At 37.8% G+C, this 9,861-nt stretch overlaps 2 protein-coding genes across 6 annotated transcripts; both read right to left on the bottom strand.

Moving 5' to 3' along the window:
- Positions 1–343: 343 nt before the first annotated feature.
- On the bottom strand, positions 344–4,787 carry LOC18020968 (ABC transporter A family member 5). The gene is made up of 16 exons (XM_024157741.1): positions 4,679–4,787; positions 4,107–4,461; positions 3,942–4,024; positions 3,708–3,852; positions 3,465–3,584; positions 3,224–3,348; positions 2,966–3,124; positions 2,722–2,884; positions 2,518–2,643; positions 2,343–2,426; positions 1,944–2,257; positions 1,649–1,849; positions 1,417–1,526; positions 1,257–1,341; positions 1,044–1,172; positions 344–921 (listed from the first exon to the last, which is right to left on the bottom strand). Exons 1-16 carry the CDS (start codon positions 4,748–4,750, stop codon positions 427–429), a joined length of 2,766 nt encoding a protein of 921 aa, XP_024013509.1. The 5' UTR covers positions 4,751–4,787; the 3' UTR covers positions 344–426.
- Positions 4,788–5,669: 882 nt separating this feature from the next.
- On the bottom strand, positions 5,670–9,861 carry LOC18020969 (ABC transporter A family member 3). Of its 5 annotated transcripts, XM_024157808.1 has the most exons (16): positions 9,790–9,861; positions 9,457–9,577; positions 9,211–9,399; positions 9,053–9,132; positions 8,702–8,966; positions 8,486–8,607; positions 8,261–8,412; positions 7,999–8,174; positions 7,789–7,914; positions 7,609–7,692; positions 7,152–7,498; positions 6,864–7,064; positions 6,656–6,765; positions 6,496–6,580; positions 6,286–6,414; positions 5,670–6,164 (listed from the first exon to the last, which is right to left on the bottom strand). In XM_024157808.1, exons 1-16 carry the CDS (start codon positions 9,859–9,861, stop codon positions 5,670–5,672), a joined length of 2,754 nt encoding a protein of 917 aa, XP_024013576.1. The 5 variants fall into 5 exon arrangements, with proteins under 5 accessions (XP_024013576.1, XP_024013575.1, XP_024013574.1 ...); XM_024157807.1 differs by having other exon boundaries at positions 6,864–7,046; positions 7,152–7,495; positions 7,789–7,924; positions 8,063–8,174; positions 9,211–9,577; XM_024157806.1 differs by having other exon boundaries at positions 9,211–9,577.

The raw sequence follows: 9,861 nt of genomic DNA on the forward strand, positions 1-9,861 counted from the left end.
CAACATTTGTTAAAATTATTTTCATACAAAATATTGGAAACCAAACTAAATTTGTTTCTGGCTTCTAATGGCGATTGCAGCAGACCAAAAATCATCATCAATACCGTACTTGATTATGGTGACTAGATAAAGTGTGCGATCACCTCTATTTCGATTCTTCCTAGTTCCTACACATTCACACTTTGAGAATTACGACTTACACTCATGTTAAATCTCATATGTTCCAGACTGGTCTCAGGCCTAGTGTAAACAACAACATAATTTACATTTTTACATAATAATCCACACAAAAAGAAAACAAGTTTTATAAAAACTCAGAGAAATTCACAAATTGGAGCCGATTTCCAAGAATGTACATGACTATTTACAAGCCTCTCTACATGACCAATTTAGCACACACATGCAAATATTTCAATATAAGAACACTCAAGAGAAGACATTAAAGTCCGTAGCAGTTTTAGAAACTTTAATGAAGACATCTTCCAGAGTTGTGTCTGCAAGTCCCCAAGCAAACACCCTGAAACTGCTCTTGGCCTTCTCCACCGCCTGAAACACTTCTGAGATACGAACTTCCTTTTTTGGGATCTCGAATTTCTGTGTCCCTGCGATGTGATATATCTTCTTGGCGTTTGGAGAAAAACCTTGAACCAACATCTCCACATCTTGCTCGTGTTCTGATGAGGTTGTCATTGCAAATACATAGGATCCGCCATATCTTCCCTTTAGCTCTTTTGGGTTCCCTATGCATTGTAACTTTCCATCTACAAAAATCCCTAATCGGTCACAGAGAAACTCTGCCTCTTCCATTGAGTGTGTTGTGAGGATTATCGCAGTATGTCTTTTTGCGCGTTTGATGACCGTCCATAGGCTCATTCTTGAGGCTGGATCAAGTCCTGTGCTTGGCTCATCCATATAAACCACCTTTTCCGAAAAAGAAACATTTAGATGAAACAATGGATTTATTAAACCTTGTCAACTTCAGCTCTATGGATTTACATGCAAATAACTTTATCAGTAGATGGGTATGAGACAATGATGTGTACCTTAGGACTCCCAATAAGTGAAATGGCCACACTTAGCCGTCTTTTCATACCTCCGCTGTATTTCCCAGCAGGTTTATCAGCAACTCCTCCGCGAGATAGGTTCACACTCTTAAGAGACTCTTCTACAGCCTTATTAAAATGCATGCATTGATGTTTTAATTCTTCAGGAGAATAATATACAAAAGCCAGAGAAGAAAAATATTGGTAACATACTTGGTTAAGATCAGAGCCTTTAAGATTCTTTAGTCTCCCATAAAAGAGCAAATGCTCCTTTCCTGATAGAGTCTCCCAAAGCAAGCTGGTACACAAACAGACAATAAGAGAATGATATGAACAATTAGATAAACTTTTTTCACGATCTTAATTTAATTACTCGTGTTGTGGGCATACACCCATGCTGGTGTATGCTCTATCCATATCCTTGCATATGTCCAAACCTCGAACAAAAGCTGCTCCAGATGTTGGTTTCACAAGCCCAGTCATCTGACCAGAAAATTACAGTACATATTCAGGAATATGCTAGAACCAAAAAATTACAGTACATATTCAGGAATATGCTAGAATCTAAGCACAAAATATTTTTGTTTTCCATTTTGTGTACTGACCATATTGATGAAAGAGGTCTTGCCAGCACCATTGGGCCCTAACATACCGAAGCATTCTCCTGAAGGTACCGCGAGAGATAGCCCTTGGACTGCCATTTTAGGTGGGTTTCCATCCCTACCTGGATACACCTTCTTCAGGTTGTCACATACAACAGCATATCTTGTGCTCGGCTCAAGCATCAATTTCTCAACTTTTTCTCTCTAGTTAGGGAACAGTTAAAATATTTTCATCAAAACAGCTAGTAAAATGCAAAAAAAAGCATGTATTATATTTGTTTATCCTTATTTGTCATACCTCCTGTGCTACATCTTGTTTCTCCATTTCTACCAACACCCCAGAGCCCTGTTTTTGAGGCACAGACTTGAAAGGGTTTTTCAAGAAGAACATAAGGTCTTTTCCGGATGAAGAAATATTTTCGATATAGTATGCTGCCATGAGTGAGATAAACCACTCGACGATTATAATGTAAAAAACGTCATCCATTGCACTATCACTGAAATCATTCCACGTAATCCCATCCCTTCGATTAAGGGCAAACTCGGAGAACTCATACAACCCACGGTATAAAGAGAAGCCTGGATACAGCTCCATGAAAAAAATCCAGTGTCCTGGAAAAAAAGAAACAGGTTATATATATTGCATTGTGGTCAGTTTTGAGAATATATATTCTTCAAGTTGTTCTTAATAGCTTACTAGGAAACGAGGAATCTTCCAGCAGAAACTGAAAGAGAAAAGCCCCCAAGAGCCCAGATCCAAAGACGTATATGTAAGTAGCAACTACAATTTTGTGCATAAAACAGAAAGTGTTTCTTTCATTTAACGCCAACATGTAACATGTAATTATTATAAAAAGGTGTGAGTTTATTACCTGATGCGGTCTTAACTTCTGAAAATGCTGAGGAAACTAGAAAGGCAATGGAGATTTGTAGATTTATGTAGAGAAAATAGAAAATAAACTGGATGCTGTAGTCATTAAGCTTGAAGAACTTTAGTCCTGCAAGTAACTATAGCTGCTATAGTAATCTCATAGAAGAAAACTTGTTCTATAATAGATATGGAAATGATTCAGTACCTATTACTGACCCAAAACCCATCAGGCATATAACGTATAACGTAGATATGGCGAGAAAATAGGCGTAGGAAATCATCCAGTATGGTCCATCTCCTAGCCCATGCATTTTCATTATGATTCTTAGACGCTCTTGTTTCTCATACACCAATGAGTTCAAGATCACCTGCAAACAAAACGCCGGTAACTATTGAAATCCCATGTAGGCTAGTAAGAGCCTGAATCAGTCTATTCAAAATGAACTTACAGGGAACAGAAGAAGAATGACCCATGTGAAGAAAATGGGACCAATGGAAGACGCAATGTCCACACGAAGCCAAGTTTCTACTTTAGGCATTTCTTTGACAAACTCGAATAACATCTTTGTCCCTGGCCCTTGCAAATACTGAAGATAAGCATTTGAAATCTGCATTTAATTTTGCAAAGTATCGGGTTGATCAAGAGACTTGTCGTAGGAAAATAAAATAAAAAAGCAATGTCTTGCATAAAATATTTGGTTTCTTACTAAATTGACTGAGCGAGGAACTCGAACAAGCTTTACACGCCTATCTAGCAATTTGGTCTTGTATGTAGAGTTATACAAGATGGTCACATTGACTTTGTTACTATCGGTGTCCAAGAGATCGTATGCTGATAAAAGAAACATAAAAAAATATAGAGAAAGAGTGAAGAATTGCATATGTAAATATAGAGACAAACCAAGTGTACGTTCTTTAAATTGACTGATAGAGAAATGCAAGAATAACCTGCAGCGACCTCGTTGATAATCTCCTCACGGTTTCCTTTCTGATATCCTTTTAAGATCTCATGATTGAAGTCTATGGAGTTATTCCGCCAGAGACTCAATCCTTGAACGCATCTCACCTCTACTCAGACATAACCATTAAGTTAATTAGCAAAAACTTGGAACATAGAATGCAATGTAAACTATAAATTATATTGATGAAGTTAAAACATACGTATCCATCTCAAACATAGTCTTGATATACCTTTCTGAAGCTTAAGAGGAGATTGTCCAAGAGAGAATGAAAATGTGGTGTTTGGAGTGCACCGAGGTTGGATGTTGAAGATGGGAAGCTGTGAGTAAATCCCTGGATCAAAATGATTGGTGAAGTCTGGCTCTGATGTTGTACCCTGAATAATTGGTGAATTCATGATGTCTTTAGAGAAAAGTTACTCGACGACAATGGAAACAACCAGAATTCAAGCAGAGAAGAACTTGCCAAAACATTAATGGCTAGATTACGCAACCAGAGTTCAGAAGAGTTCGCCATGAAAGAAGTAGTAAGCAGATTCCTAGATAAAGCTGGAGAACAAAAAAAAAAAGATCAGTTTCTTTCGATAGAAAACAATGTGGACAACAAAATTAAGAGACATATACTACTGACTTGGTCCAAGGGAAGGGTTCTTTCCAGTAACAAGTATAGTTACAGGACAAGATCCGGTTCGTCGTTTACACGAGCGAGAAGGAGTTTTGGGACGTGGAATATGTAACAAAGGAGGCAGTAGTGGAGGGTTGGGGAAAGCACAGAATATGGCTTGTTTCTGTGACGAATATTCTAAACCGCAACTCTTTTTTTCGCATTTACCATCTTCATTTTTGTCGTCAATGCATCGACAACCACATCGATTATCAGAAGAGTTATTGACTTGTGTATCAAACAAAGCTTGAATGCTCACTAGAAGCACGCAGAGGTACAAGGGGATCACTATGAGCCGAACGTTACTCCATATGTTTCGTTTCTACACCACACACTTACAACAAATTTAGCAAAAAGCTTGTTCCAAGAATAAGATATATATATAATTTTACATTTTTGCAACTTAGTATCATCAGCACATGTATTCTTTCGGAAATCGTTCAAGGAAACAAAAAGGCCTAGAAACCAACCCAAGTTGGTATTAACTCAGGGACTAGATAAGCATATTCAATATCTTCCCACTGCGATTTCAATCATACCTGATAGACTAAGTTTTTCCTGAATAGGGCGTTAGCTTGCGTCAAGAAACTGGCGGGAACAAGATCCGCCATCGATGAAAGCTTCGGTAATATGATGGGGTTTTCTTGTTCTTCTGTTTTACATTAAGAGTTGATTTCACCAAATTTGAATGATGGCGAACTACTTAGTTTTTTTAAGGAGTTTACGTACGCTAAGATGATTATATCCATATATGACACGCTTTAATTCCCATTGCAAAAGTTGGTCCCTTAGCATTATTTCAACGAACCAACAACATCATTTATTCGCAACAATTAAGTTGCATGGGGAAACGTTAGGATTCAATAAATGATTCACCCTCATGTGATAAGATCATGCATGGGGAAACGTTAGGAGAGATCACACACGGCACGTTAGGAGAGATCACACAATCAAAGCCAAACAAAATAATTACTCCTTATATTCACAATTTTCCTTTATAAGATGAGAGTAAATATTAAGGTTTAAGTTTTTGTTTTCTTTAATAATCTAGTAAAAGCAGCCAAAACTTGAACATTTGCAAAATAATTTTACATTTTACTCTCTCATATTTTCTATTTTTTAATCATTTCTAACATTATATCACATTTTTAATATTTATAAACATGTTTTTACTGGTTTTAAAAAAATATGAGGGCCAAAATATATAACTAAAAAAAAAAAAACAAAATGGTGCCTCAAGGACATTGCTTCATTTTTATTGCTCTGTCCAGAACCGCTCCTGAGCATCACTGCATCACATCAGCATCATATTTTGTTGGCCAAAGGGTCTTTGGATCTGGAGGTAGAGAGTTCAAGCTACATATATATGGGAGAGAACAAGTTACAAAAACCTCAGAGAAATTCACAAACTTGCACAGCCAAATTTGCAATAATATGTACATGAGATTTCCAAACCAATCTACATGACCAATTTAGCACATGCGCAGTTATTAACGTTGACCAGACAAAAAATGATAGTCCTAAGAAGACTCAAGAGAAGGCATTAAAATCCTGGGCAGTTCTAGCAACCTTAATGAAAACATCTTCAAGAGTTGTATTCGCGAGTCCCCAAGCAAACACTTTGAAACTTCTCTTTGCCTTCTCTACCGCCTGAAACACTTCTGAGATCCGAACTTTCTCTTTTGGGATCTCGAATTTCTGTGTCCCTGCGATGTGATATATCTTCTTGGAGTTTGGAGAAAACTCTTGAACCAACATCTCCATGTTTTGCTCGTGTTCAGAAGCTGTTGTCATAGTTAAGACATAGGATCCACCATACCTTCCCTTTAGCTCTTTTGGGTTCCCTATGCACTGTAACCTTCCATCTACGAAAATCCCCAATCGGTCACAGAGAAACTCTGCCTCTTCCATTGAGTGAGTCGTGAGAATTATTGCAGTATGTCTTTTCGCACGTTTGATGGCTGTCCATAGGTTCACTCTTGAAGCTGGATCAAGTCCTGTGCTTGGCTCATCCATATAAACCACCTTTGAAAAAGAAAAATTTAGATGAAACAATGAATTTCTTACACCTTTTTGTAAACATGAAATCTCTAAATCACATGCAAATAAATTTATCAGGAGAAGAGTAAGAGACAATGCCTTGTACCTTAGGACTCCCAATAAGTGAAATGGCTACACTTAGTCGTCTTTTCATACCTCCGCTATATTTTCCAGCAGGTTTATCAGCAACTCCTCCGTGAAATAGGTTCACACTCTTAAGAGCCTCTTCTACTGCCTAACATGCATAAATTGATGTTTTGACACTTCAGGAGTAATTCAAAAGCTATATCAAGAATTAAGTATTGGTAACATATACTTGGTTGAGATCAGAGCCTTTGAGATTCTTAAGTCTCCCATAAAAGAGCAGATGTTCCCTTCCTGTCAGCGTCTCCCAGAGCAAGCTTGTACACAAACAGACAATAAGAGAATGACATGAACAATTAGATAAAATGATTTCAAGATTTTAGTTTAGTTACTCATGCTGTGGGCATACACCCAGGCTAGTGTATACTCTGTCCATCTCTGTGCATATGCTCAAACCGTTAACAAACGCTGACCCTGATGTTGGTTTCACAAGCCCAGTCATCTAGGGAGAAAGATACAAATACTAACCTTTATTTTTCAGAGATTTTTCAATGAGAAGCTAAGCTTAAGTGAAAGTACAATGTCAATTTTGGTACTGACCGTGTTGATGAATGAGGTCTTTCCTGCACCATTTGGACCTAACATGCCGAAGCTTTCTCCTGTAGGCACGGCAAGAGATAAACCTTGAACCGCCTTTTTTGGCGGGTTTCCATCCCTACCTGGATACACTTTCTTCAAGTTGTGACATACAATTGCATGGCTTGTGTTCTGCTCAAGCATCAACTTCTCAACTTTTTCACTCTGGTTGGAACAAAGTTTTAATTAATAATAGCTTAAAAGAACCAAATAACTTGAAATGCGTGTTGTAAGAAAATGCTTTTGCAATACCTCCTGAATGACATCTAGCTTCTCCATTCCTTTGGAAGCCGCAGAGACCTGTTTTTGGAAGCTAGGCCTTTGTGAAAAAGGAGATTTCTTGAAAGTGTTTTTCAAGAAAAACAAAGGGTCTTTCCCGGATGAAGATATCTTATCGATATAATATGCTACAGTCAGTGAGACAAACCACTCAACGATTATGATGTAGAAAACTTCATCCATTCCACTATCACTGAAATGTTTCCACTTCATCCCATCCCTCCCACTCAAGTTCCCATGAAAAGCAAATTGCGATAACTCATACAACCCTCGGAACAGAGAGAAGCCAGGATACAGCTCTAAGACTAAAATCCAGCCTCCTGGAAAGAAGAAGAAGAAGAAGTAAAGATTATATTACCATTGTAGTTGATTGTGAGAATGAATAAACACATAAACAAGTTTGTTCTTCAAGTTGATCTAGATAACTTACTGTGAAACGATAAATCTTCAAGCATGAATTGAAAGAGGAACAAGCCCAATAGTCCAGATCCAAATACGTATATGTACGCAGCAACTACAATTTGGCCATAAAAACAAAAAGTGTTTCTTTTCTAGCACCGACGTGTTCCCAAGAAAACTTGAAAAACTTAAAGTGTGACTTTAGTAGTACCTGATGCTGTCTCAACTTTTGAAAATGCTGAGGAAATCAAAAAGGCAATGGAGATTTGCAGATTTATGTTGAGAAAATAAAAAACGAACTGGAGGCTGTAGTCATTGATCCGAAAGAACTTCAGTCCTACAAGAAACTAACTGCTATAATAACCCCAGTGGAAGAAAAAAAGATAATACTTAATCATCTAGATATTGCAAGAATCAGTACCTATCGCTGACCCAAATATCATCAAGCATATAATGAATAACGTGGATATGGCAAGAAAATAGACGTAGGAAATCATCCAATACGGACCGTCTCCTAGGCCGTGCATTTTCATTATAATTCTTAGACGATGCTGCTTCTCATACACCAATGAGGTCAAGATTACCGGCATACAAATTCTTGAAATTATGATTGCTTCCAAGATTTACATATGCGTATTGTAAGAGCCTAAAGCAGTCTATTGTAAGGCCAACTTACAGGTAACAAAAGAAGAATAACCCATGTAAAGAAAACTGGACCAATCAGAGATGCAAGGTCTAGACGAAGTTTAGTTTCTTGTTTAGGCATTTCTTTGACAAACTCAAACGATATCCTTGTCCCGGGGCCTTGCAAATACTGAAGATAAGCATTTGACACCTGCAGTTTTTTACAGACGCTGAGAATCTGATCAATCAAGAAACGCAAGGACGTTCTTGAGTGTATTTCTTACCAAACTGACCAAGCGGGGAACTCGGACCAACTTTATAGGCCTATTTGAATCATCCTTGTACGTTGCATTATACCATATGTTCACATTGAAGTTAGTCTTAATTGTGTTCAAGAGATCGTATGCTAAGGCAAACAAAACAAACAGAGACGTTCATAGATCTCAATGTGCATACTAATTAAGCAATGTAGATAAAATGACAGAGAAAGTCAAACAAACCTGCAACGATCTCACTTATCAACCCATCAGAGTTTCCTTTCTGATAACCTTTGAAGATCTCATGGTTGATCTCTCTGGAGCTATTTCTCCAAAGATTCAATCCTTGAACGCATCTCATTTCTTTGGTAAAATTTAGAGGTGATTGTCCGACTGAGAAAGGAAAACTAGAGTGTGGAGGGCACTGAGGTTGGATGTTGTAAATGCTAAGATCTGAGACAATCCCTGCATCAAGATAATTGGTGGCACTTCCTTTATATGTTGTAGCCTGAAAACATGAGCTCAAAAAGTAAAAATGCTAAGAAAGAGAGATTGTAAAACAAAACAGAGTTTCAAACAGAACAGAGAACTTACCAACACATTATCCGCCAAACTAGACAAGATGTCAAATGAGTTCATTGTAAAGGACGTCCTCAGAAGATTTCTAGACAAAGCTAGAGAAAACATGAACATTAGTTCTAATGCAAACTATGTAGAATATGCCTGAAGAAGAAGAAGAAGAAGATGCATACTTGCTCCAAGAGATTGGTTATTCCCAGTGAGAAGTATACTTACAGGGCAAGAATGTTTCCGTCTACACGGGGCGTCAGTGTATTTGGTGTCAACAGCACGATTCTCTGGACGAGGAATTAGCATCAAAGGAGGCCATGGTTGTGGTTTTGGTATGGCACAAAACACTCCTTGATCCCGAGTCGAGTACTCTACACCGCAGACCATTTGACATTTTTCGACTCCGGTTTTGTCAATGCATTTGCAACCACATTGATTATCCACTGAGTTATTGACCTGTGAATCGATCAGAGCTTGAACACACACGAGAACTATGCAGAGGTAGAAAGGTATCATGATAAGCCGAACATTGCTCCATATATTCCGTTTCTGCAAAGTCAATGGTTGAATTACGACGCAAGATATCCGAAAAAACGTCATATTTTCGAGAACTTAGCAATGAAATTTACTGTAAAGTTGATCCAAGGAGTTCACAAAAATCTTAAAGCACAATATATTCTCATAGTGTGCAACAAAACTTCATATATGAATGTATACATGTAATAATGGATTTTACGAGGAGAGAAACGAAAACGCCGAACCTGATAGGTTAAGTTTTTTCTATATATGGCATTGGCCCGAGTCAAGAAGCTGGCTGGACCAGAATCCGCCAT

Source organism: Eutrema salsugineum, unplaced genomic scaffold, assembly GCF_000478725.1.
Source record: "Eutrema salsugineum unplaced genomic scaffold, Eutsalg1_0 scaffold_16, whole genome shotgun sequence".
NCBI lineage: Eukaryota > Viridiplantae > Streptophyta > Magnoliopsida > Brassicales > Brassicaceae > Eutrema > Eutrema salsugineum.